General features: G+C 53.0%; 10 protein-coding genes across 10 annotated transcripts, besides 2 other annotated features; 7 read left to right on the top strand and 3 right to left on the bottom strand.

The window, feature by feature from the left end:
- Window positions 1–38: 38 nt before the first annotated feature.
- Window positions 39–1,087, top strand: BO82DRAFT_359371 (uncharacterized protein). Its single transcript, XM_025636559.1, has one exon. The coding sequence runs from the start codon at window positions 487–489 to the stop codon at window positions 979–981; it is 495 nt and encodes a 164-aa protein (XP_025486382.1). The 5' UTR covers window positions 39–486; the 3' UTR covers window positions 982–1,087.
- Window positions 1,088–1,334: 247 nt separating this feature from the next.
- Window positions 1,335–2,915, bottom strand: BO82DRAFT_270117 (uncharacterized protein; the record flags this gene model as incomplete). Its single annotated transcript, XM_025630972.1, has 1 exon — window positions 1,335–2,915. A coding segment is annotated over one exon (1,581 nt), but the record flags the coding sequence as incomplete, so codon positions are not given.
- A 1,480-nt stretch (window positions 2,916–4,395) lies between these two features.
- BO82DRAFT_322416 (alpha/beta hydrolase family protein) lies at window positions 4,396–6,927 on the top strand. The gene is made up of 3 exons (XM_025632768.1): window positions 4,396–4,486; window positions 4,557–4,832; window positions 4,908–6,927. Exons 1-3 carry the CDS (start codon window positions 4,458–4,460, stop codon window positions 6,847–6,849), a joined length of 2,247 nt encoding a protein of 748 aa, XP_025486380.1. The 5' UTR covers window positions 4,396–4,457; the 3' UTR covers window positions 6,850–6,927.
- A 1,522-nt stretch (window positions 6,928–8,449) lies between these two features.
- Window positions 8,450–9,591, top strand: fleA (fucose-specific lectin FleA; the record flags this gene model as incomplete). Its single annotated transcript, XM_025640378.1, has 4 exons — window positions 8,450–8,635; window positions 8,690–8,903; window positions 8,962–9,076; window positions 9,128–9,591. Coding segments are annotated over 4 exons (897 nt in total), but the record flags the coding sequence as incomplete, so codon positions are not given.
- A 1,149-nt stretch (window positions 9,592–10,740) lies between these two features.
- Window positions 10,741–11,406, bottom strand: BO82DRAFT_359369 (uncharacterized protein). The gene has a single exon (XM_025636558.1). It carries the CDS (start codon window positions 11,328–11,330, stop codon window positions 11,118–11,120), a length of 213 nt encoding a protein of 70 aa, XP_025486378.1. The 5' UTR covers window positions 11,331–11,406; the 3' UTR covers window positions 10,741–11,117.
- A 614-nt stretch (window positions 11,407–12,020) lies between these two features.
- On the top strand, window positions 12,021–12,872 carry BO82DRAFT_436847 (uncharacterized protein). Its single transcript, XM_025641146.1, has 2 exons — window positions 12,021–12,042; window positions 12,106–12,872. The coding sequence occupies exon 2, from the start codon at window positions 12,128–12,130 to the stop codon at window positions 12,458–12,460; it is 333 nt and encodes a 110-aa protein (XP_025486377.1). The 5' UTR covers window positions 12,021–12,042; window positions 12,106–12,127; the 3' UTR covers window positions 12,461–12,872.
- On the bottom strand, window positions 12,561–13,169 carry BO82DRAFT_407373 (uncharacterized protein; the record flags this gene model as incomplete). The annotated part of the gene is made up of 2 exons (XM_025639628.1): window positions 12,561–13,091; window positions 13,143–13,169. 2 exons carry the CDS (start codon window positions 13,167–13,169, stop codon window positions 12,561–12,563), a joined length of 558 nt encoding a protein of 185 aa, XP_025486376.1.
- A 1,309-nt stretch (window positions 13,170–14,478) lies between these two features.
- On the top strand, window positions 14,479–15,671 carry BO82DRAFT_407372 (uncharacterized protein; the record flags this gene model as incomplete). Its single annotated transcript, XM_025639627.1, has 3 exons — window positions 14,479–14,749; window positions 14,806–15,394; window positions 15,503–15,671. 3 exons carry the CDS (start codon window positions 14,479–14,481, stop codon window positions 15,669–15,671), a joined length of 1,029 nt encoding a protein of 342 aa, XP_025486375.1.
- A 1,284-nt stretch (window positions 15,672–16,955) lies between these two features.
- Window positions 16,956–18,021, top strand: BO82DRAFT_369584 (RHS repeat-associated core domain-containing protein; the record flags this gene model as incomplete). The annotated part of the gene is made up of 2 exons (XM_025637171.1): window positions 16,956–17,850; window positions 17,990–18,021. 2 exons carry the CDS (start codon window positions 16,956–16,958, stop codon window positions 18,019–18,021), a joined length of 927 nt encoding a protein of 308 aa, XP_025486374.1.
- A 209-nt stretch (window positions 18,022–18,230) lies between these two features.
- Window positions 18,231–18,303: a sequence feature (Protein overlapping with rRNA (BO82DRAFT_296844, PYH76173.1) was converted to a misc_feature.).
- Window positions 18,304–18,330: 27 nt separating this feature from the next.
- Window positions 18,331–18,578: a sequence feature (Protein overlapping with rRNA (BO82DRAFT_296844, PYH76173.1) was converted to a misc_feature.).
- Window positions 18,579–20,137: 1,559 nt separating this feature from the next.
- On the top strand, window positions 20,138–23,622 carry BO82DRAFT_387500 (uncharacterized protein; the record flags this gene model as incomplete). Its single annotated transcript, XM_025638319.1, has 13 exons — window positions 20,138–20,246; window positions 20,468–20,673; window positions 20,729–20,779; window positions 20,910–21,023; window positions 21,078–21,237; window positions 21,376–21,455; window positions 21,513–21,640; window positions 21,710–21,827; window positions 21,891–22,008; window positions 22,073–22,337; window positions 22,417–22,539; window positions 22,672–22,900; window positions 23,023–23,622. 13 exons carry the CDS (start codon window positions 20,138–20,140, stop codon window positions 23,458–23,460), a joined length of 2,139 nt encoding a protein of 712 aa, XP_025486372.1. The 3' UTR covers window positions 23,461–23,622.
- Window positions 23,623–25,139: the final 1,517 nt, after the last annotated feature.

The raw sequence follows: 25,139 nt of genomic DNA, 5'->3' as shown, positions 1-25,139 counted from the left end.
CGATAAACAACTTAAAAAAGCAATACCAGGCAAGGCTTTAGCTAACCGGATTGGGCTAATGCAAGACCAAGGAAGGCCTTACTTTCTTGATTAGATAATGACAAGAGTGGTGCTCTAGAACAGTCCTAAAGAGATCGAAATTCCTTGTCTCGAGACCGAAGTCATCAACACCAAAGGAGACTACAAAGACAAGCAAAGGCGAGCAAAATAACCTTCTTCCATCTTTCATTATCATCTGTCTCGAATGCTGACATCCTTTATCTCGAACTTGAAAAATTCCGCACGAAGGCGATTCACATCCTTTCAACACACGACCTATCCACTGGCGTGGGCAGCGGCACGGCATCTATATAAGACCAGGTGAAGCCCCCGTCCCTTACCGTTGAATCATCAGCCTTTCAGACCTCAAACCAGTCCTGGGAGTATACCCTATATACCCGTGAGTACTCGTCTTGAGATTTTTTAAAGCAGATAACCCACGCCGTGATGTCGTCTAACACCGCCGAAATGGAATTGCCTACCCCGGAGTTCTACGTCTATACGTATGCTTGTGGGCATAAGCAGATAATCACCGTGTCGGACGACACGGACGATGAGACTCCACCTCCGGCTGACTTCGATTGGGCGACCCTCGAGCCGCGCCTGGCCGAGGCATTTCGGCTGCTCCGAGAACGCTTTCCGGAAGCCCCTCCCTTTTACGGTTTCTGCCGCGCGGGATCCCTGGTTCAGTGCTATCGAGAACTCTGGCCCGACGAGAGCCTGGACGGGGACACCCTGGTCTTTGGAATGGCTCAATCCTACGATGACACCGATCCGGAGGAGGAGCCGCTCTTCACCTTCGACTTGAAGTTTAACGACGAGAGCTTGTACCAATGGACTCGGCGATGGGTGCCTTATAATAAGGAGCCCCTGTTTCCACCCAGCGTCGCCAGAGACCTCGGGGTGAAGATCAGGGTGGAGTCGTTGCCGTGGGAGTTCTAGGCCCCGGGGATCCCCCATTTCCCATCTTTAAGGTGACAGTCCTGAGAATGCTTAGGCATGAACGGAATCTGTCCTTTCAATCTATACTTTACAATAAATCGCAAACAACGCTGTCCTTCCTGTGAAGACTCTAACAATTGCCTAGTTTTACCAACAATACTTCTCTTTTTCTGTATACTTATTAAATCCGTCCCTTTCAGGAAGACCCATGGGGACGTGGGTTACTGTTAGACGTCATATATCCCCAGCGTGAAGCGCGGACAAGAAATGCTAATCCGGAATACCATCGACTCGAGGGAGGGAGTCTATCATTTTAACCCTAAGTACAGAATGCTCATCGTGCCCACAGCACGTCAAAACACTTTGACCTCTGCAAGTCCCACGTTGCCCGTTGTCGAGCTCACAGAAGTGACTCTGACTGTCAGAGCGTGGACTGACCTCTGCTCGAAGTTCACCCGATTCGGTTCACCATAGTCAGAGAGGGCAGCAAACGCAGTACTGCTGCCATCATCGAACTCTACCAACCCCCCCGTGACTTGGTCTAACGTGTTCGGTCGATCAAACAGGTAAACCTGGGAGATCGTCTGCGGCGAGTCCCACTCCAGTCTCCACCAGCTGCCTTCCCTTCCACCCACCGTGGCCCACTCCATCGACGCATCTCCAGGATACCCCCCAACCCAGCCATCAACCGCCTTAGCAGCCGACTGCCCACCTGCAACATTTTCCGACGAAGCTGTGACATTGCTCGCCCGTGGCGCAACATCCTCCCCCGGCACCACAAACAAGCTCACGCGTGTCGGCGTGCTTTCCACGCCCCCATCACCAACCACCACCAGTTCAAACCCCAGCGTCTCGCCAACCTGTACCCCTGCCACCGTGACAGTGGCCTTCGGGCTCTCAGCAGCCTCTACTTGCACCTGTACCCCCTCCACCTGCTTCCAACGATACTGCAACGCCCCGGTACTCCCCTCCCCGGTCAACTCAACTGTCTCACCAGCCCTCACAAATCCCCAGCGGCCTCCAAGCCCTCCAGCCCCATTCTCTTTGGCCACAACCTGCGCACTAGCAACCACTGTCCCCGGACTCGACGACACAACAACCTGCCTCGCCAGCCACCCCTCTTCGTTACCTCCTTTACACCCCCCATCGTCCCGACAAGTCCGCCAATCGCTCATGGCATACGTATAGAACACCAACTGCTTCTCCACCAACTCCGCGCTCCACACATTCCCACTCTGCGGCAGTGCGTCCAGCACCGGATACCCCATGTACCCGACCATCTCCGTGTTACATTTCCCCTTGGCCGCGCAGTCCTGCGCGGCTGCTTGCGCGAACCGGGCAGTCGCGAGATGGTCGCTGTGATCCGACCATGAACCACCTTCCGGGGGGCTGGTGGCATCGAAGTCCCGAGTGAAGTCAAGGGTGTTCACGCGGACGGGATTGAAGGAGGCGATGGCCGCGCTGAGTGTCGAGAGCAGGGTGTCTCTTGTATATGTGCTTTCTTGAGCAGGGTTTAGGCTAGAGATGTCGGGGATCTTGTCTTGCCAGAGCTGCTGGAGGCTTACGTTGCCCGTGGTGGGGAAACCTTCGCCGTGTAGATTGCCGTCGGGTAGTTGAAGGAAGGCGAGGGATATGGATGGGTTTGCAGTGAGGGTGTATAACGGGATTGCCTGGATGGTGTCAGGGACGGAAAGAGTAGACTCGGTCCATGTGTTGGGGGCGTTGGCCATGCGGGCGTAGGCGGCCAGGGAACCGGCTTGACGCGACATCCAGTAGGAGGATGTGTCCCCTGCATCGCCGGCCGTGAGGAAGATTGTGCGTGCTGGGGTGGAAGGCGTCGTTGATTGGATGGTATGCAGAAGGTCTGGCGAGAGGAAGAGGAGGTCGTCATCTTGGTGGGCTACAATGTTGAGGGTTTGAGATGTGGTGAGAGGAGTAAGGAGTGTGAGCGGCAGCGTCAGTGTCGTGAGTGCGCGTAAATGCATGTTGGTGATGGACTGGTTGTTGCATGCGAGAGGGTGTGTGGAGTGGTGTTGTTATTATATAGCTTGCGGTGTCTGAGTTGTGTTTTATTTTGGTTGTAGCATTCCTCGAGGGCTGTCGATCCCGGAATGTTGGATCGTCCAGCATGAGATCATGGCAAGAGTGGAATACCAGGGGCAACTTTATGGTGAATATCGGTGAGACGGACTTGGGAAAAAGTGGTGTATGAACGTTTCGTTGGGATTTGTCCCAGTCAATGTCTGAAGGTATTCCTTCTTGACTATGTTCCCCATGGTAGCTATATTCGGAGCATACACCCAAGAATGAACCCTTCCCTTGATGGGCTCCGTTGCACGATGATGACAGGGATAGAGGAAATAGCATGTCCCGGTTGATTCATGTACAGTCTGGTACTGAGGCTGAATATATCATCAATCTTCTCTCAAACAGGGGTGGTAATACCCAGAATCAACCGCCACGATTACTACTCTCAAACACACCGATCCGCCTCACATTCACAACTTCGATACTACTTGGTCTCATGTTGTGCCCTAAGCGTATCCACTAGCTGGATGAAGGGCTGCTGGGCTTCTCCTACCGACAGACCCGCGAACTGTCTCTGAGCATTTTATTGAAGCTTCTCCTAGACGCCATCAAATCACATTAGTAAGGTTTCCTCAACGTGGCTTGTGGGCCACCGGCTGGCAATCCTGAGCCTGCTCGCAGCAGTTGCAGTGCATTGGTTCTCAGATTACCCTTCTATTGAAGACGTGTGGATGCTGTTTCTTGCGGAAGTCCTGCCCGCTTCGCTGTTAATACAATCCGTAGAGCTGGGAAGCTTAGTCCATATTGATAGGTCTGTGGCCAGGTACATCAAGATGAGGATAAGCGGGGCTGAAATGCAGAAGCTGGCCGGCTGATGGCTGATTCTTAGGGTTGAAGGTTGTGAGATATCTCTGGTCACGTGACACTGGACCTCACCACGTATCCGCTAGCTACACACACGAATACACATCTTCAAGCTGTCACAAAGGTGTCTTAAAAACTTGCTGAAGGCATCTTTGAGCGACATTCTGTTCTGCTGGCTGTGAAAGACTCGTGCGTAATTTTATACTTATAACAGGGGACAGGAAAGATCCATGAGTGTCACGTGAAATACCGATAACGCCTTATCGTTCCAGGCTTAAAGCAGCACGCGCAGCTTGATAAAGCGCGGCGCGGCCACACGGCAACAGAATGGCATCATTGCATAACTTAATTGCATAGTTCACAAGTGCTGATTATGCATGCTCTTCGCACTCGCGGTGTTACATATAGCTCGCTAACTCGAGTTAGGCCAGGTGCCCCCGCACGGTCAGGCCATCAGCGTCGGAGCTCCGGTTGATGGCCGCCAGGTAACTATCATTTAAGACAAAACTTCCCCTCACTACACATCGTTACACATTGCTGACTGGCGTATCATCAACCTCGACCGACCTCCCCCCGCCTCCAAGATGCCAGCCCCGAAGAAATTCACCCCAGAGTATGCCCTTGCCGTGATCAAGTGTATATTGTGGAGCAATATTGCTAACTCTTTTGGAACCGCCCAACAGACTCCTAGTCACCGCTCCAAGGACCTCGGAAGCAGTCCCGAACGATGACGGAGAATTCGCGCTCTACACCGTTTCGACGTATGATCTCGCAACACATACCAGTTTTACAGACGTCAACATACTTGACCTGGGAACAGGAAAGTCGACTCGATACAGCAACAACCCCAAGGAAAGCTCGTTCCGTTGGCTGCGGGGTTCGTCGCTGCTGTGGGAGCGGGAGGGCGAGAAGAACAAGGACACCGAGCTGTGGATTGGCGATGCTGGCAGCACTATACGGTACGGCTTGAATCTATCCTATCGAGTGAGCCATCAAGACAGCAGAGTACTGACCGTGGTGTCGTCACCATCCAGACCCTATCTCGCCGGTACTATCAACGCGAAGTTGAAGGACGTCAGAACTAAAGTCTTGGACAACGGGGACATTGCCTTTGTCTTCACCGCGCCGGCGGATGCCGATCAGAACCTATATAACACAGCAAAGACCGAGAAACCGCCGACGACTGCTCGCGAATGGGCGCATGGTCGTCCCAGAAGCTGGGATACCTATGTTGACCAGTATCGGTCGGTCATTTGGTTCACGGTGCTGAAACTAGATGGCGAGACCAAGAAATGGCACCTGTCTCCGGCTGGCCCAATAAATGCGCTGCGAGATACCGGGCTGGCGGTGCCCCTCTATGCCAACTCGTCCAGCATCGCGGAGCTGAGCATCTCGACATATGGGATTATCTTCGCTACAAGCGAGCCCGGAAACACGGAGTGGATCCAAACGCAGCGGTCGCTATATTTTCTTCCATTGTCGACATTTGAGGAGACTGAAGTCCCGCCCCTGAGGAAGATTTGTGTTCCAGGTCATGCGAACGTGGTTTCGATCCCGACCTTCGCGCCCAAGGGCCCCCTGGCTGCGTTCCTTGTGGACCAGGACAGCGAGGAATGGTCGTATAAGACAATAGGGCTTGTGGACGTCGACACTATGAGCATCATCTTTCTTCTGCGGACGGTCGACCTTGCGGATGGGAGTCAGTGGGATGCCTTCCCGGACGCGATTCTGTGGGCGAACGACGGCACCAAATTGTATCTAACTGCCAATTCCCAAGCTCGGGCTCGGGTCTACCAGGTGAGTATTCCCCTGTCTTCCCGAGAGAAGCATCAAATCGTCAACCCCAGGGAGCTAAGCATCCCTGGCTCGGTGTCCGCGCTGTATCGTCTCAGCGACCTCGACACCGAACCCCGCCTACTGGCCACGTCCTCTTCGTTCATCGACCAGGGGCTATTCTCGATCGTCACGCCCCTGACCAGCGTCGATGATCAACCAGAGAACAGCCAGATTATCTACACCTCGTCCAACTACGGTGCCTACTTCGGCATCTCCTCCAAGCAAGTCGAATCCATTACCTACCCTGGTGGACCCGACGGCGAGACCCCCGTGCAATGCTGGATCCTGAAGCCCTCCGACTACGACCCCACCTCGGCCACCAAGCACCCCTTATTTATCCTCATGCACGGCGGCCCCAGCTCTGCCATGAAAGACGCCTGGACCTGGCGGTGGAATGCGGCCCTCGTCGCAGAACAGGGCTACATCGTCGCGATTCCCAACTTCACCGGCTCGGATTCCTTCGGGAGGGAATTCACGCGCGCGGTCTCGCGCCAATGGGGCGGCCACCCCTACCACGACATCGAGCGCTGCTTCAGCTGGGTCGAAAGCAACCTGTCCACAAAATGCGACACCGACCGAGCCGTGGCCGCTGGCGCCAGCTACGGAGGCTACATGGCTTTGTGGGTGGCGGGCCAGCCGCTGGCCCAGAAGCTGAAAGCAATCGTCTGCCACGACGGGGTCTTCGACGTCGTCGCCGAGCTGCTGGGGGACGACCTGGCGCAGAAGCAGGAGCTCACCCGCTCGTTTGGGTCGCCGTTCTTCACCGATGCGCCCTCGGCGGATCGAGACCCACCCAGCGCCAAGGAACTCTGGCGGAAGTGGAATCCCGTCGAGTACCTGACCAATTGGTCGACGCCAATGCTCATTATTCACTCCGACAAGGATTTCCGGTGCCCCAGTACCGCTGGGTGGGCGGCATATGCCGCGTGCCGGTTGAAGGGAATTGAGACGCGCCTGCTGAATTTTCCGGATGAGAATCACTTTGTGCTCGGTCGGGAGAATAGTCTGGTCTGGTGGAATACCGTCATTGCGTGGTGTAATAAGTTCGTGGGGATTTCAGGGGGGCCGAAGCTGGAGCCGGCGCGTAGTGAGCCCCAGTGGCTGGGAGAGGCGAAGACGGGGAGGATTGTCAGTGTCTAGAGTGCATCAAGAACAAAAGAGATATCATACCAATTGACACCGGATTCTAGGAAGCCATAATGACACTTGAGATGCTAGTACAGGACTGCTTCATAAGTAAGTAGGCACCGGGGGGGAGGCTGGGCTAGGGCATTGACACCAATGAGAAGTTGAATGCTCCCGTAGGGTTAGCTTTCCCGATAGTGTTTGAGTGAGGGAAGTGGCTTTGATAGCGAGAGGCGGAAAGGAAGGAAGCTCTTTGAGTTCTCAACGAATGTGTTAATGGTACTATGTGGATCAAGTGATAGTGGGGAGAATGAGGCTGGCTGCGAGATTTTCCTGCCACGGGACCCCCGTCCCAGTAAGGTCACCTTGACGGCGACAACATGCGGGTTACGTGTATTGAATGGACAGATCATCGGACTTATTTCTACAATCTTACTACAAGTGATGCTCGGGTTGCTCGGCCTTACTGGGGGAGACTCATTACAGTGTTTGTTCGAAGTCCTGGAATCCTGTACATACAGCGCTCCTGTACTAAGTATGAGACCAGCAGGTCCAGGACAGTATTCCTTCTAGAAGCAAGCTCAGTCCTACAACAGCACGAAACAACACACCTTTATCGAAGCCAAGCACATTAGGAGAAATCAAACCAGCCTAGCCCGTTTAAGTCACGCGCGTCCAGCGATGGAACGATAACAGGAGGGAAAGGCAGGGGAACTAGACAGATCAAAAACTGCGACTATGTGGTTCGGTCGCAGGCGATTTCACGTTTTATAACCCTGGCAAAGCCTGCCGAGTGCGGTTCGCGACGAAGGTGAAAGACCAACACAGGTGCGCTAGCCCCAAAACGGTCGCTTCCTTGCCCTAATTCATTGTCTGAGCCTACTGCGCAAGGTAAATTTCTACCATCTGACAAAGCTGATGATTGCATGCTGCTAACCCCTCAAGCTATCCTACCAAAGTTAGGCATCAAGCCAGATTCGAGTCGCGCACTGCTACGCCAAATATGTAAATGTAAAGGAGGGCAGCTACCGACTCACCCGCTTGTCGATGCTTCAAGAGCACAATGACTCAATTGAACACTCGGACACACGAACCATTACTGCTAAGTCAATGTGCAGCAACTATTGGACTCTGTAAAACCGTTTGTTGCATAAAAGGAAGTTACATGTGGCGATGAGATGAGGGCTGTGCGATACCATGTCGCAGTTATTGCGCGTTGTGTCCTCCGAAGCAGGCCAGATGGGTGCGACCTGCAACGAAAACGTTGATATTTCCATCCCGGACCTTCCGCATCTTTGTCACTGTGGCACAACGACCACGCCATTCATCCCCGTGGGGTGAGGGTCAGAGCGTTTGCCAGGAAACATCCGTGTAACATGGCCAGATATAAGAGGACTAACAAGCCCAGACTAGTAAACCCTCTCAGCACAGAGCATCCAAGCATTCTCTGCTTTGCGCAACTGTCTATTCAAACCAGCAAACCGACCAACAGATCTTTATCAAGACACCTCGCCATGTCGAACGCCGGTGCCCAGGAGATCCGCTTCCGTGCGTGCTCCCCCACTTCCGAAACCATCCCCCTATCATCTGTGATGCTCACATATGCTAACAACAACCAGGCTGCGCCATTGCCGCTGTCGGGTCCGAGGATAAATTCCAGGTTTACACCCAGGACACCAACGGCCGTATCCGCGAGACTCGCTTCCACGACGGCCAGTGGTCTGGTGGCTCCCAGCACGATGTGGTCGCACAGGCGATCCTAGGGTCCCCCATTGCCGCTGTTTGTCGGACCTCCGATACTGTGAGTATCAGGTCCCGTAGCAGCAATCTTGTTTTGCACTAATCAAAGCACCAGGTGAATCTGTTCTTCATTGGAGAAGACCGCGTGGTCAGGGAGGTCTACCGTGACAACCACGGAAGATGGCACGAGGGATCCCTCAACCGCCACCAGATCAAGGTGGCGCCTTACTCCATGATGGCGGCGTGCTGCCACCGCGGCAAGGACACCACCCACCTCCGCATCTATGTGCAGATGCAGGATAACACTATCCAGGAGTTGGGTCAGGATGGTGAGTCGGCCCTCTCCGGTTGCGCGCATGCATTTATCTGACAGTCCATCCGCGAAAGACGAGAAACACGGCTGGTCGAAGATGACCAACCTTGGCCGCGCCCTACCCGGCAGCGGCCTGGCCTGCGTGAGCCCCCAGAGCTCCGACTCGCACGACTCTGCCATGAGGATTCAGTAACCTGCTCCACATTATTACCACCGTGTCAAATACTAAGTCAATCATAGTGTCTACCACCAGAAGGACGATCTCGGCCTCCGCGAGAAGCTGTACGACGGCCGCCAGTGGAAGGATGGAGAGTTCTCCGTCTCCAAGGCCCCGCCTCGCACAGATCTGGCGGCTACCGTCTTCCACTACGACCGCATCCGCGTCTACTTCGTCCACGAGGATAACCAGGTGATGGAGATGGCGTGTGACGATGACAAGTGGCAGCGCGGCGGCTTCCTCCAGCAGTGCGTGCCCGGCAGTCAGGTCGCGGCCCTCGCCTTCAGCCGCAGGGAGGTCCAGCTTCGTGTCTTCTTCCAGAGTGGGAAGCATGTTACTGGTGTGACTGAGTGGAAGTACGAGCGCGAGTGGAAGCAGGGCAAGGAGGCGCTTCCTCCTGCCTAGGTGGGATATGTGACTGCGAGACTACTCTTCTTGCTGGGGATGTTCGTTGAGATGCTCTAGGACCTCGGTACGTATCAAAGAGCCCAAAGAGTTGCCTCTGAGAAGTCTTTGGAGGACTTTCACATTCTGCGCGTTGGCCTGCGCACTATGCTTTCTTCAAATATGCATATAGTGGCCTTGGTAGTCCCTGCATGTTTTCCTGGCAACCAGGCAAAGTTGAAATTTGATTTCAGTATTGGATGTCTTCCGGGACGTAATGATGTGGTTGCGAAAGCCTTTCGATGCCAATTATAGCTGCGTGACGGTAGTAGGAGGCATCTTAGTAGAGACTATCAACCATCTCCATTATATCGCTCAGTCAATACGTGTCACATGTTTATACCATAGGAAAAAGAAACGTCACCAAAAGTAGTCTAAGAAGAATACCGCCGTTCCCCAGACCAAAAGACCACAGTGCAACTATCGTCCCAGCAACACGTCATACACAAAGTGGGTCGCGAGGCAATAGTACTTGACCAATGTACAAGCCGAGCGCACTGCCAAGCCGACATACATCAAAGCTTTGTGAACTCATCATTCCACCGTGCCACAACACCTCCCCAACTCGCGCTGAACCCAGCAGCCGTTCCAACATGTGTGCTGACCATCGACCAATCTTGCTTGCTGCCCGCTTTCTGATCCATTATATCACCGCTGAGACCGAGACACAGCGAATGGACATCACCGCGCTGATGGTTGCCTTGACACGCTTTTTACGGGGCGGCCGAGGCCCTTTTTCTCCGCCACCTTGTTCAGAACTACGCCGACCAGGAATTCAGCGCCACCTAGGCCACAGTACTATAAGGATCAGTGCCTTTTAGGAACTACATAGAGTAGGGTGGTTGGGTGGTTCGTAAAGTGATGAAGCTTCGCGTATCCGAGCCGAGCTTGATTATCTTTGACCCAGGTGCCACCATAGGCCAGGTGGTGAATCCGCCTATCGTGTTGAAGGTAAGTGAGGCCGGGTCTATTACATCCATAAGGCTGTCAATGGGTCCGAAGGGGATGATTTCCAGAACCAGACATCCAAAACCCCCGTCGACCAGCACAGACAACATATTGAACTCGCCCCAAACAAGGACCAAGCTGGATGCAGCAGCGACACTGAATTCAACAATATCATGTACGAGAGATGTACCCGCCTCTCCTTTGGCAATCAATGTTGCTTTGGTCCGCCGCTCTTTGAGCTTTGGCGGTGCGTGGTCATTTTTGGCTCTCTGAAGTACGGTGGTTGGGATGGCCACTAGCAGGGCGCAGAAATTCAGTAAGGTCAAAGGGCGCCCGCGCGCGATGATCTAATCCCACAGCCACGATAGGACTGGGTTTTCGACCTTTACATTGGCCAGGCCTCGCACGAGATCAATGCCCACCTTCAGAGCTTGGAAGAGGATATCGACGAGCCTTCCTGGCGCGTCCATCATTCCAGTAACCAAGTCTTTCCTGATCTTGTTGATAGCCTGTTGCACGCTGTAGTCCTGCAGATTGAAGAACTCTACCAGATCCCCAACTAGGTTGACGACGGTATTGGTGATGATCTCTAGTTCATCTCGGAGGTCATCCCACAGATCCCTAGGGGGAAAGGGCGGAGTTGTGAGCAGAGTCGATCTTGGTGGGTTCGTGATGGGTTGAAATAATCAGATTGAGAACTCTGTTCTCACCAAGGGCAAAAACGGCAGGTCGTTGCTGGATATCGTTGAAGACATCGAAGGCCTCTCCGGCGGGCACGGATTTGGTAGCCACATAGTTGGTCATTACATCCGAATCTTTTTTGACAATGATCATGGTGGAAGTCTGAGCGCGATATGACTAAAAAATGGGAAGCAGATGATAGGATAGAGATCTAGTTGGCAAGGTCTATGGGTTGAGAAGTCCGCGCCTGGTGTGCTCGACGTGTATTCAAGTGCAACGGTAAGACGGCGACACTTGGCCTGCGATGAAAGCCAATGGCTATTATAACTACTACCTTCGGTTAATAGATCTTTGCAACCATCGTCTGTTTTGCGAGCCGGTGATGTCAGGCCGCATGACCTTTCAAGGAACGGTGCTTTCTAAGGCATGATGCTGTGTCATATTGTGATACACGTGACCACACACCGTGTAGACCGCTGATCGGCTTCGCTAGTGGCTCTCGGATCTGTACAGACTGATAATATATACCCGGAGGTACACGCGAAAATAGCAAGTTGCACATGCGCATACCTCAAGCCTTACTCTCCCTGTGAAATTGAGTAGGAGATCATCGTAGATCTCGAACTAGTATCGACAAAACCTTATCGGAACAGCCGAGCCGGTCATCCGGAGCCGGGAGGGCGAACTATTTTTAGGGAGATTGCGGGCTAGTCCGCTTGGACCCGCCCACCGCTATTCCCGCTCCGTCCTGGAGCGGCATGTTGCGCGGACGCACGCCCAGTCTGACTCACTAAGATATAAATAATACCAGTCGCACTGGCTATTTGCTTTGTCCACATTGATCGCACATTGCAGAGTTATCCACGTTAGCAACCGATTTTCAGTTCATTTCTTTATACCATTAATACATACTAACTAAACTTAACAGCTTAGGCTGCGCACCAATCGTCATGGCTACAATACTGCGGCGTCGCCTCCCATTGCGCGCCCTCCCTCTTCACAACAACAGCTGTCCTCGCAGTGCACATGCTACTATGACGTCTCGCGCGTTAGCAGCATTCTCGACACACTCCGCTCGTTGCAACAGGGAGACGACCTCCAAAGACACCCACAGTAAGGAGGAAGAACCGAAGCACTGGAAGTACGATTTCAGCTTCAAGACTCAGATGAGCAAGACGGCATTCATCGCTGTCCTGGCCTTGGGGGGATCGCTGGGGGGCTGGTCTTGGTATCGAGATCTTAGGGGTTGGTGGACGGGTATTCCTGATGAAGGCGAGGTTTAGGCATCAGGGGGTCACTCGTGCTCTTTTTGCCATGATCGCGTGGACGGGAGACTACGGCGGGGATCAAATTCCATTGACTCATTTCATGCTAGAAGTAAATTCAGTAAGCTGAGACGTCAGCCGACCCGACGGTGCGCGTGGTCTCACCTGTCGGCCACGTACACCAATGGCGGGTGGAGATGCTGTACTTGTGGCCATCCTTGACCATCCAGCAGCAGCCCCAGCCGGGCTGACTGTCGCTCGCGGAATGGTAGTTATAGGGCCGCACTTTGACAAAGGGAGACTCGGCGGATTTGTTGTTGATATAGGTGTTGGTCTGGACCCAGTCACACGGGGGATAAAAATCCCCTTTAGCGATCTCGACTTCCTCAATGTGGAGATCGTTGGTACCGTATCGCGGCGTGACGGCGCGGATGATAACCCCCTTGGCGTAACTGGCGCTGTTGCTGTAGTGGTACGTCTCGTCGGCCGTCTGCATCCGGACGGCCAATTTGCGGGACCCTGTCGCGCCCGTCTTGACAAACAAGGTGATGTACTCGACGAGGATGGCCGGATATGCTGTTGTGCTCTCGGCTGGGGAGGATAGGGGCTTGTCTGCGTGCTCCCACCCTCCATCGACAAATGAGGTGACCTAGGTCATTGGGACGAAGAGCTATTCCTATAACGTGCAGTCTGGAAGTACTTGGGAGGTATCGTAGTAGTCGACCATGCATACATGCTGTTTCAGCTACTCCGCGCTGGTTTCGAACCGTTTATCGTCGCCATCGTAGATCCGAATCATGACGCGAACAGGAGCCGGCATACGACCATTCGCATAAAGGTCGGGGGTCGAGGTTGGGGGCCTCAACGGCAACGAAGCTCACGATAAAGGGTTCTTTGTAGGATATGCTAAAAAGTCTTCCGGCTCGGAAAGGTTGGCTGGAAGCAGAGCGAAAAGATGACAAGAGAATCTGATATGGCAGCCTCAGCTCATATAAAGATAGATAGAAAGTTGCCAGTCGCCAAAGGAGTAGGAGGCCCGACACAAGAATGTATTCCAGCGTGCCAATGGGCATGGACAGCTGTACTCCGTAAACTCAGTAGACTATACACTTCAGGATTGAGTTTCTGCACTGCTGGTTGCGAATCTGATTTGTGTCTTGTGGTGCTCAGAGGCCCACTAAATTGACGTGAACCAACCTTTTGACTACTCATATCTTATTGTGCTAGTGGCAGAGGGTATTCACCGGATATACTGGGACGTATGCCCTGTACGTGGTCTTTTTGTTGACGTCGAACGCTTCTGGCCGCGGATCTCGGCCCGCCGGGCTCTTTCGATCAATTCCGATCCGGGAATCACTAGGAAGCAAGCACTAGGAATCGTCGGATCATTCAACAAACCTCAGGGTTGTCCACTAAGAACCCCCGCATGTTGAGATCCGAGGGGCATATTATGCTAAGATATATAAAGCTATGCAACAAGATGCAAAGCTCAGCTGAGGCACGACCAACTCGAAAGTCTAGACTAAGTCAGTAGTTGTACTGTACAGTGGACGATCTGTACAGTGGACGATCTATTCACCGCTCCTTTCAACACAATGCCCATTACAACCACAACCACAATCCTCATGATGCGTGCTTAGTGCTAATGCTAGTCACCTACGTACGTTGTCAGTAGAAATATGGACTAGTCAGTAATCAAGCTGAGGGTTGTGAGTGATTGGTAGGTGACAAACTTTGGAATTTGGTTTCTTCTGGCCAGCGCCTGGACATGTCATCCAAACATCAACGATTGGAGGCATGCGGGGTCCTGGCAGGGAGAAAGGGGACCATCTGAGATGAAACATAAGTAGCACAGATACCGAGTGACCATTCGCAGTGGATAAAGTCGAATTTATACATAGCCCTCCCCTCCCACTCTCCCCGTCTGCTTTGCCGGAATACCAAATTGACCCAAGTCTCCCAGGTTCCCCCTATTTACCTACTGGAATCAATTAGCCCATCATGACCTCAACTTCCAAGAGTCTATAATCGCGGGCATGCAATTTCACGAGTTCCCTACAGAAGGGAGTCGACCCTCGCACGGGGCAATACACATGCTCAATTCAATTCAACGAGGCCCCGGCACAGATCTTGAAGACCCGCTCATTCTTTTTGGTAGAAAACACCTCAATCTGGCCGGTCTTCTAGCAGAAGGAGCCCTCGTCTGTCTCCCAGTACTAGTCGGATTGAAAGCTCTGGAGTTTCAGATCTGTCAGTTTTCGTTTGTTGTCAGCCAGGCGGTTGGTTTCACCAGTGGAGATTTGAATTGTATGGGCGACAGGGTTAATTCAAGAACCAGCCACGGCCGAACTCAGAGCACCCAGATGGAAAGGGACTAAAGGTCAGGGCCATCTCGAAGACCCCGCAGCGCGGCGAGCTCCAGAAGCTGTATTCCCCAAGCGGTCGCGCTCTAAACTTGGTGTGGCGGTCCAACGAGGATCGGCGCCTACACCAGATCCTGGATGGGGCGCAGTGTCTGGTTCGGTTCGAGTACGACGAGTTCCACACACGGATCATGACGACCCCGGACACGGCGGAGGCCCGCACCTTTAAGCTCACTGTGAGGTCAGGAAGGCTGGACAAGCTCAAGCTTCCGGCTGCCGAGGGCCAGCTGTGTTGGGAGTTCCAGTACAACTATGACGGCCTGCTCTGGTGTATCGATAAGGTCGACAGCCCTTCGGGTCTCGGGGAAGAGATCAAGTATCGAGAGCAGAATGGCGCTCCACCTGTTGCCCACGGGACCCAAACAACCCTACCCCAGCATCCCGAATGTCCTCAACACGCAGTCTGGCCAGGCCAGGGACACCCTCCGATCGTAACAAACTATCGCTATTCCGACAAGAATTTCCTCGGCTATGCATCCGGCTTTCGGTGGACCGACGACGGGAATTATTTGTACCTCTTAGTCGAACCGTACAATTACTAGAGCACGGTGTCCGGGGGCGATGAGCGAGACCCCAAAATGACGCGATGTACACCGGCAACAAGTATCACCTAGACACCAGCTCTGTACAGACCCAGGGCAGGAGCTCTGTCACGCGAGAAAGTTACATACTACACCAAGCCAATTGGGTATTTGGATGACCAGCCACCGTACTACCTGTTGCCGGCGAAGGTCGAGACGACCTACACGGATCGAGATGCGGACCACGGCCGACCTCCTCGCACGAAGACCAACTCGTACCAGTAGGACGATGCAGGAAACCCACTGGAAGAATTCACGCCGGACGAGCGGGTGATCACGCGCACATACCATGGCCCTACAGTGAGAGTTTGTCCGCTGTCTCAAGGAGACGGTGACGCCGGCACCAAGTCCGCACCAGACCCCGACGTTCCGGCGCCGCTACACTTATTAATTTCTGCCACGATGGCCGGGGCCCCCGCGGGCCACTTTGTCGCCGCGCAGGAGGAGCGTAGCTTGGTTGGCGCAGAGAACGAGCTCACCCGGATGTGATACCAGTATGTCGCAGACCGGACTCGCCGGAACACGGTCAGATGATTCGTCAGGTCGATACAACTGCCAATAGCTATCCCGTCTCCCATGATTGGACCTATAGTCGGGACTTGGCCGAACTGACCCACAGTCGGTCGCGAGCACGACATTCGATGGCCAGAAAATCCGCCACGAGTCGAATCTCTTCCTCCTGACTGAACTGGAGAAGAGCCATACGAGCATTTAAGTATGATCTGCTGGGCCGGGTGACCTCGATGACTGCCTCCCGGGGCACAGAGTACGAAACAGCGCGGCGGCAGGGCTACGCCCGGGTGAAACATGAGATCGGCTACTGTATCACCGTGATGGATAGCTGTGAGGTGCAGACGAGGTACTTTACTGACAGGCTGAAACGGGTCATCCGCGTAGGGAAGCAGGAGACGGCGCAGTCGTCCACTTAACCGCGTGGTGCAGGAGCGGAAGTACAGTAAATACAGACATTGTGTTGAGGCGGTAGAGGTGGACCGACTGCATACGTCTACAGTATCCAAGTTCATTGAGCAGAGGACGGTCACGCAGCTAGAATACAATGACTGGGGTCAGGTCTTCTGGCAGACCCGTAGCGATGGCCAGAATAAGAGCAGCAGTACCGTCTTGACCGTGATGGATCCGGTAACGTTGACCAAGGGAGGGGATTTAAGACGAGGGCCTAGTCGCGACAGCGATGAACGTTCAAGGAGCGGTGCTGCAGAAGACCCTGCTCACCAGGGACGGTGAAGAGGCCAGCACACAGGTCTCAGAGACTGACCATCTAGGCTGTAGGACTGAGTATGAACTCAACATGTTCGACTGAACCATCAGGACCACATGGCCCAGTGGCCGCGTCGTCCAGACCGAGGATGCCTCCCAGAGTAGTTCAGCCCTGCCCGTCTCGATCAAACTCGGCGGCAACGAGCTGGGGAGGTAGTTGTTCGATGGGCTCGACCACAGCACGGACGCAACCGTTTTGAAAGCACCCACACCGAGCCTCGGCAGATCTACATGCCTTTTTGGAAGCAGAGCACCATGTACTACGAGCCACAGCTCAACTATGCGGTCACCAAGGTGAGTGAGACAGATCGAGACCATGTCTTTGAGTTGGACAAACAAACCGGAGCCCCAACGCCTGTCACAAAGCAGCAGCAGCACGCCGAATGCGTCAGATCAGCAAGCGTTGACTACGGAGTGCGTCTACGACGACTTCGGACGGAAGGTGGGGTTCACCACACCCAGTACACTCCCTACGGCTTCAGTCATCTGCCTTCCACCTCCACCGGAGGCCCGTCTGTAGGATTCAACGGGCTATTACGCGACCCTATCACCGGCAGGTACCACCTAGGTAACGGCTACCGAGTCTACAACCCGGTCTTGATGCGCTTTCACCACCCGGATCCATGGAGCCCCTTCACCTCCCTCGGAGACCCAATCAATCGTGTCGACTCAAGCGGACACTTCGGTATTCTTGGGTGGAAGTTCAGCTGGAAGGACCTGCTGGTGACAGTGGTGGGCATTACCGCGTCCGTCGCAGTGGGCGCCTTGAACGGCGGGGCCAGCCTAGCCATCCAGCTAGGCGTTTCGGTCGCCGTCGGCGTCGTGGCAGACTTTGCGACCTCCACAATCTACGACGTCGCCGCGGGGAATAAGATCTCATGGGTCGAGGTTGGGATTGACCTGGCATTCTCCGCGCTTAGCGGCCTGACCTTCGGGGTAGGCGATGCCACAGCGCAAGCCATCCGCAAACCCGCCCAGGCGGTTGCCAAAGCCGCCACCAAGAAGACAGCCACAAAGGTTTTCCAAGGGCTGGCCAAGGATATCGGGAAGAAAATGGTCGTGACGGGCACCACGACTGCCGTCGATAAAGCGGTCATGGACCCGATCAAGGACGCTTTGGCAGGAGGTGAGCATGTCGCCGATTCGGACACAATGTTGTCAGAAGAGAAACAGCCGTGGCTCCTGCGGCGACCGCGAAATATATTTTTCTACTTTCGACGCGCGTTATGTTAGAAGAACACTAAAGATATACCTGACCACAATAGAAATACAAACCAACAATACCTCAGTACCTTAACTGAAGCAAAGCCTTTGCCCGAATAATTAGAATGCACGATTCGGATGTGATGAGGCTAGTTAGGGCTAAAGTAAGGGAGGGCTTGTCCGCGGTTGCCCTTTGCCGCGATCGGGCAATTCGAAGGGGGATCACGCAGTTGGTATCAGTTAACATTACAAGTAAGAAGGTAGATTGTGGACTGGATATGAGATAAATAGTCATTAGAGCAAGCACATACGACCATAGGGTGTGGAAAACAGGGCTTCCCGTCCGCTCAGCCGTACTTAAGCCACACGCCGGGAGGTTAGTAGTTGGGTGGGTGACCACCAGCGAATCCCTTCTGTTGTATGTTTTTGGCCCCATTTCCTTTTTCTATGATAAAACTTGTCTTCATAGTGCTTGAAGCAAAGCAGGGTCTCCTGCAACATAAGTTTTTCTTTTGTGTCTCAGTATGCTTTGCCAAGGTCAGTTTAAATACTAACCATGGAAGGGTAACTAGCTTGTCGACCCGGACAGTGGGCTATTTGTGTCAACCTCCCACATCCCAATCTCTCACAACTATGGTTTCCGAAAGATGATTCATAGGTCATCTCTCTTACGATGTACCGCACGATCTTTGAACCCATTTCCTTCATGAAACGAACCCGCCAGGTAAAATAACATCATATTACATGATAATATCACGAGCCCCAGCACAGCGGGCAAACAAGATACTCACTATCAGACACATGCAGCTTGTTTCATCTGGATTGCGATGTACAGTACCTATCAGATCTATACTGGTTTTGATCAGACAAAAGGTGTAGTCGCCGACCTCATGTGTTTAGCCTTCATAACACATAGTTACCCCTCTGGCATCTCTAGCAAACCACGGCGGGGGCATTGGTCGGCAATGATGAGCTCAGCCGCAGAATTGCCCAGCTACCTGAAAGGGATTGTAGAGCTACACTTACACAACTTGAAAATACATCTGTGTAGCCAGCACATTAGCCGCGACTATACCGGGTTCGTTGTGCCGTGCAGTAGTATAGCTGCAAACCGTGCATCAAATCCGAGCACTCCTCTTCTTTTTAGGGATTTGGAAGAGGCAGATTACTCTACGCATTAGGCTCACTTCTGAAGGAACTGTTCAGATCAAATCTTGGAGGCGCTCACGATCCGTCAGGTGTGCATCCAGTCTAATGCCAGTTAGCATGGCACAGGCGGGTCGGACTGACATCGGTGATGATCATGATTAATGTAATCTTTTCAAACAGAGAGCAAAACTTGAACATTTGTACGACGTCTGCTGATCGTCAGACGAACCCGTCTTTGAAAGCCAGCTGATGCACACAGGCTTTCGAAGAATATGATGTGGCAGCAGAACGTCATTCATCATTTGCCAGTGGCCACTCTGCAGATCAGCTCACGATTGATTAAATGCATGGAGCTAGGGCTCGGAGCGACATTGATCGCGTCGAGTGGAAGCGGGTCTCCTGCGGGCCGACCCCCACAGCGCGGGCAGCGACCAACACGATCAACACATCCTGCATGCATGCAGATGTCGTATGGATACATCAAGTTTCCTGCCTTTCGACCCCTCTTTTCAATCTTAATAGATTTGATACCCCGCACAGGTGGGCCTCAATTCTGCCGGTCTTTCGCCATTGTGTTACATGGCAGCGATCTGTCTTACGCTACGGAAGAGTGTGTCACAACGAGGCAGGTTTGTCACCTACAATAACCAGCTTTCGAAGGACGCACTTTGATATCATTGTGCATGAAGCCCCTACAAGCAATCTAGACGCAGACAAGATTGTTCCTATCGCCCCAATCAGTCCATGCCAACCAAATGGCTAGTCAGGCCACTGCGGGTCAACTGGACCTACCAACTCTCTCCAGTGGCTCTCTTCTAGGCCGATCTTTACCGCAGAGAGATAAGCCAGCAGAGGGCGACAGAGTCTCCGTATAAAGGAAGAATAGTTGTCCTTAGCAGGATCCTGTAGCTTCCTGGGGCAGTGTTCGCCGTAGTCAAAAGATCCGCCATAAATACGCTCACCCCTCTATACCCAGCTCACCTGTCTATCTAGAGTCCCTACTCTATCTCACCACTGAAGATTACCTCAAGTACCAGCCAGTACAGCCCCAACTCTCCGAAATGGCTTCATTGCTTCAAAATACCACCGTTAGTATAGCGAAAGGCGTCGTAGACACAGCCGAGAAGACCACGTCTGCTGTCGATGACAACCTGAAGAAAGTTTCTGATAGTATGTTGAACCCTTTCGAGCTTGAGAGGTCACCACACTTGGGAAACTAATGTTCCTTCTTGTCAGACCTGGACCAGAACAAGACCACGGACACAGAAAGTCACACAGCCAAGGACGCTTCGTCTGTTGCAGCTGCCGAAGAGAAACAGGCCACCGAAAGTACGTTGCCCGACCCAAAGAATTCTGACACCCTGTTCTAACTATAGCCTGACCACTTTCAGTCCTAAATAAAGGCACACCCGAGATCCTCCATGTCTACTCATATGATGGAGATACCAGACTCGTGAAGGAGAAAGCCTGCATTCCGTTTGCCAACCCAGACGACGCAGGTCTGAAGCTTTCGGACATTCGTCAGCTACTAATCAGCGAAAAGGCCCTGGAACCAAGGCTGCATGAAACACCTCTCTTTCGCCCCATATCGGAGGCAGTGCTAATTGCAAGGCAGGCTTTCGAGTCCATTCACCAATCAACGGGGCGCAAAGGTCGCAGACACCACCAGTTTCAGGGCGTATCTCCAGATTCTCAATGAGAAGGTATGTTCTGTGCACGGAGGTCCATGGATAACAAATGTTGTTAACACACCTGCTATACAGTCGAGCGAGCTTGGGGTAAGTTTTTCTACCTGACCGACCGTCGAAGTAGCCAAATTCACAATCCTACTAGGACCGGACAGAAGACAATGCCGACACCTACCGGGTGTACCTCAATTCCAAGAAAATCATCGAGACCGGTTATACCCATGGTCTTCGCAACCAAGGGGAGAAGGTGGCGGTGGATGTAAGGAAGTCTTCATGCCCGCTGCTATGCGACATCCATTGACCGATCCTACAGAAGAGTGCTGCCGATTTCCCGGTCGCTCGACAGCCCACCAAGCCCCAGGAAGCCACTACCTTCAGTCACAATATCTTCTACAATCCTGCCACGACGTTTAGTATTGTCCATCCAGCCGATATGTCGGAGAAGCATTGGAGTGTGGTGATGCGCAACAACTGTCTGCTCCATGCTTACCGCGTGGTCGATGTGGATGGCAACAAGTTCGTTGAGCGCGCACTCTACCCCAGTGAGTACCCTCTAGCATGACCCGTGCGAGGCTTTCCAGAAGCGGCTCAGCTTATCTCGGGGATTGTAGGTTTTGTGTTGAAACCACGCAACTTCTTCAACTACCAGATCAGTGCGACGGCAGAGGTGGACTCAATTGGAGAGGCAAAGGTGGGATAACCTCCGTGGAATACCGGCCCTCTCCCTGCTATAGCTGATACACAAAAGCAATCACTCCGGATCCCTCGCTTCCGGATTGACGACGACTCGTATATCAGACAGTTCGAAACGAAGAAATCGGTGTCTCGAGCGATGGCTGAAGCGTCCTTATCTGAAACCGATGCTAAAATGGCCATGTAAGGTCCATTCCTTTACCCTCGGGTTAGGCATCACTTCTATCGAGCTAAGACACGAGGGGTTTGCAGCGAAGGCGGCGCCTTTGGTTACAGTGCCAGCGCGTCGGCAAGCTACAGTGAGAGCAAATCATCATCGTCGACCTCCAGTAGCACTCAAGAGAGTCGCGTAATGACAATCACCTACAATGTATGTTTCTTCTCCGGCTTTCAGTCATCCACGGACCTTTCTCTGACTACGTGCCATGGATAGTTTCCCCGAGTGGTCATTGACTTCGAGCCGTCTGGCCTTGATCTGAGCGAGGAATGCAAGTTCGATCTGGAGCGGGTCAATACAGCTGCAGCCATCGATATCTTCAAGAGCAAATACGGTAGGTGGCCAAGTCTGCGTATAATTTACCTAAGCGACCGGACAGGTGCCCTGACACCCTGCAGGCCGCTTTTTTACTACCAGGGTTCAGCTGGGCGGTCGCCTCCACAACTCGGAACAGAGTGAATCCACCGACGTCGCGGCCACCGCAAAACAGGCCAAGTCGATGAGGGCAGCCGCGGCGCTTTCTTTCTCCTCGCCTTGGGTGCAGGCGTCGGCCAGTGCAAGCCATAGCAACTCGTCCGACTCTAGCTCCGAGAAGAGGGATGTGTCAGCATACAGCACGATCAATTGGGAGGCTCAGGGTGGCGATACCCTGCAGTGCAACAAGTGCGTATCTTCAGCCTGTTCTTGAATATCTTCTATTGGGTTGCCGGACGTCAGTATACTAACTTAAATGCCGAACTAGCCCTCCCAACTGGGCGTACACTGTCGGCTCGTTTTACAACTGGAGACCCATCCACCAATCCAAGATCATGCCGCTTGAAGACGTCATTTCCATGGTGCCGGGATATGAAGATACCAAGGCACGGTTTGCGGCGCTGCTGGCCTCGAAAAAGCCCGAACGGCAGACAATTAAGTTTCGTCTAGAATCCATGGGAGAAATGGTGTCTGTGTCCAGCGCAGACAATGGGAAGACTCTTGGTGAGAAAATGCTTTGAAGATCTTATCTAGTCGACACAATCACTGACTCTATCCCAGCCGAACTAGCAAGGCAGCTGTTAGCCTTGTACGGCACGGGCTTATTTACCGCACAGAGAGAAAGGCTCAGTAAACAGTTGAACGAAGCGGAATTTGGCAAGCTGCCCGTCCAGTTCGTGCAGTCCCAACGGACAGCTCAGGCCCCAGGTCAAGACTTCTCTATTATCACGGAGCAAGGCGAGACTCCAAAGGTATGGACTCTATCTGACTACCGCCCCTTCCTACGCAATGCACTTTACGCTTTCTAACCCTTCCGCGTTTCCATCCCGCCGAGCACGTGCGTTTCACTGGACTGACCCTGTAACTCGCTCAGCTCAAATATGACCAACAGTACAAAATCAAGACCACCATTGAGGGCAAGGAACAATGGCTCGGCATCAACCCTACCATGGCTCGCGTGGTAGAGCAGGCTCTGGTTTGGGCAGGCAGTAACGCCGAGCATGCGTGTTATTTCACCTTTATTCCGGTGGACCTTGGTCAGACGGGTCAGTATGTGGAATCGGACGATTGTTTCTACATCTACCTTTATGATCGACACAAGAACAAGATCGGATACGCTGGCCGTCCGGGCCTATGGTTACTAACGCCAGAGGGACCGGACAGACAGGTGACCGAGGACGTCTATATCGAAAGGGGTGTCGCCATTCAAAGAGCCAGAATGCGACAGACTAGCGAAGATGCTGTGGGCACCGATGTGGATATTGGCGATCTGAAAAGTGAGGCAAGCCTGTTCACGCTCAGCTACCTTTGATCGCACGTTGCCATCACACTGCTTTGCTCTTCTGTTGCTGTAATCACATCACGGAGGCTCAGGGTAATCATCATTTTGCGGATTCAGGCGGGCTGTGACACAGTACAACAACACAGGGCAAGCCAGCGAGCTCCTGCGTAGAACGTGACCTGTGCTTATCTGACACGGCTTCTTATACGCATGTTGAATAAAATATACCTGAACGACAATGATTTGCACTTGGGCATAAGTCTGGCCTGGTCCAGCCATAATCGTCCGATAACCTCATTCCTTCTTTGCCCCTGTAATCTCGCTCTGGATCAGCTAACTATACCAGCTCCGTGGGTTCTCAGCCCAGGTATAGGAGACCCGAGCAAAAGACCCCGTGTCCAATTATATGGCCTATTTTGTCAAGATAGTCGAAGGCATCGTAACCGGGGAGTCTAGATCCCAATCTACAAGAAGTGATGGATTTTTTTATCCTATCTAGACTTTTGTTGTCGGTACTGGAGGGTGATGCCCACACTTCACCTAGGGTCATGGCTGTGGCATCGTTGTATATAAGGTGTCGTACGTTGCGGACCAACCCAGAGGGGCTCGAAGTCACAACTCCTTCTGGTCGACTTTTGGGGGCTTTTTTCTAGGCATCGATATCAAGAATGTACGAAGACTCACAGCTTGATCAAAGTCAGCGGAAAAATTGCTTGTCTCCCGTTGCTGTTGTACCCCGATTCAATGGTCCTGAAAAGGTTGAAGACCTTCCCCGCAATGATGGCGAACTGGCGACCGATGTGTGTCCGCTGCGTCCGGCTTTCCATTCTCCTCAGCAGGAGCGAAGGTCCAAGACACAGAGGCTCCGGGGAATAATCCATGAGAAGACCATTGAAGCCCAGGTGGTGGCCTTTAAAGCCTGGGGAACGCCTCAGCGTACTGCCGAGCACATCCAGCCCGGAGTATATCGACAATTCTTCTGTAAATGACTTTGAGTAAGATCTGGCATCATGTTAACGATAGTCTATGCATTTCCAAGCGATGCCTTATCGGGTTATGAGTGATCCTTGCCAGGTGGGTTATAGAACATATTATTAGCATGTCTAAGCGTCTAACAAGGTTTTACGGGCAGTGCCGCGTATGAGGTGGCGTAGTGTGGGACGGTGTATTACGGTGGGTGTAAAATAAGCAGTTGCGCGGCGATCAATTAGATAGATCTGGTGCCCGCCTCGCCCTTTCTTCTCCGCCTGCTACAACTTAGCCCTACGTAAAATATAATATATCGATCTCATGGATGAAGACGCTGATCTTTACCCTCACAGAAGATTCATGCAGCTCGACACCGCGCGGAAGTTCTTCTCGGTCAACACCATCCTTGACCTGTTGCCCAACTCGACATTCGCAATACCCAACGACACGCCTACATCACCAATTTAGTCTCCACGGTGGACCGGTACTTCCAGTCCCCGCACTTCCATCATTTCGGGGCCGAGGAAATCGCATATATTTTGAAATCGGACGATAATAACCGACTCTTTGCAAATTACCTGCACTGGCTCCGGAGCCTCTGCACCAACAACTCTGTGATCGTCTGGGACGACCCTCATCCGACCTAGGGAAGCAGATCAACATTGCGACAGATGGATCATCCAGACCTGGCACTCCGACGTCACGCAGGATATTCTCCGCCGGGACCACCGAATCATTGT

The sequence above is a fragment of the Aspergillus uvarum genome, assembly GCF_003184745.1.
Source record: "Aspergillus uvarum CBS 121591 unplaced genomic scaffold BO82scaffold_92, whole genome shotgun sequence".
NCBI lineage: Eukaryota > Fungi > Ascomycota > Eurotiomycetes > Eurotiales > Aspergillaceae > Aspergillus > Aspergillus uvarum.
The sequence above is the reverse complement of the archived record's forward strand: the minus strand, read 5'-3'. Positions and strand labels throughout refer to the sequence as shown.

Excerpts from the sequence above, each read along its gene's own strand:
- BO82DRAFT_359371 (XM_025636559.1), top strand. The coding sequence starts at position 487 with ATGTCGTCTAACACCGCCGAAATGGAATTGCCTACCCCGGAGTTCTAC.
- BO82DRAFT_436847 (XM_025641146.1), top strand. The coding sequence starts at position 12,128 with ATGGCTACAATACTGCGGCGTCGCCTCCCATTGCGCGCCCTCCCTCTT.
- BO82DRAFT_322416 (XM_025632768.1), top strand. The coding sequence starts at position 4,458 with ATGCCAGCCCCGAAGAAATTCACCCCAGA. Across the intron at positions 4,487-4,556 it reads CCGAAGAAATTCACCCCAGA|ACTCCTAGTCACCGCTCCAA; the intron begins GTATGCCCTTGC and ends ACCGCCCAACAG. Across the intron at positions 4,833-4,907 it reads GATGCTGGCAGCACTATACG|ACCCTATCTCGCCGGTACTA; the intron begins GTACGGCTTGAA and ends GTCACCATCCAG.
- BO82DRAFT_359369 (XM_025636558.1), bottom strand. The coding sequence starts at position 11,330 with ATGATCATTGTCAAAAAAGATTCGGATGTAATGACCAACTATGTGGCT.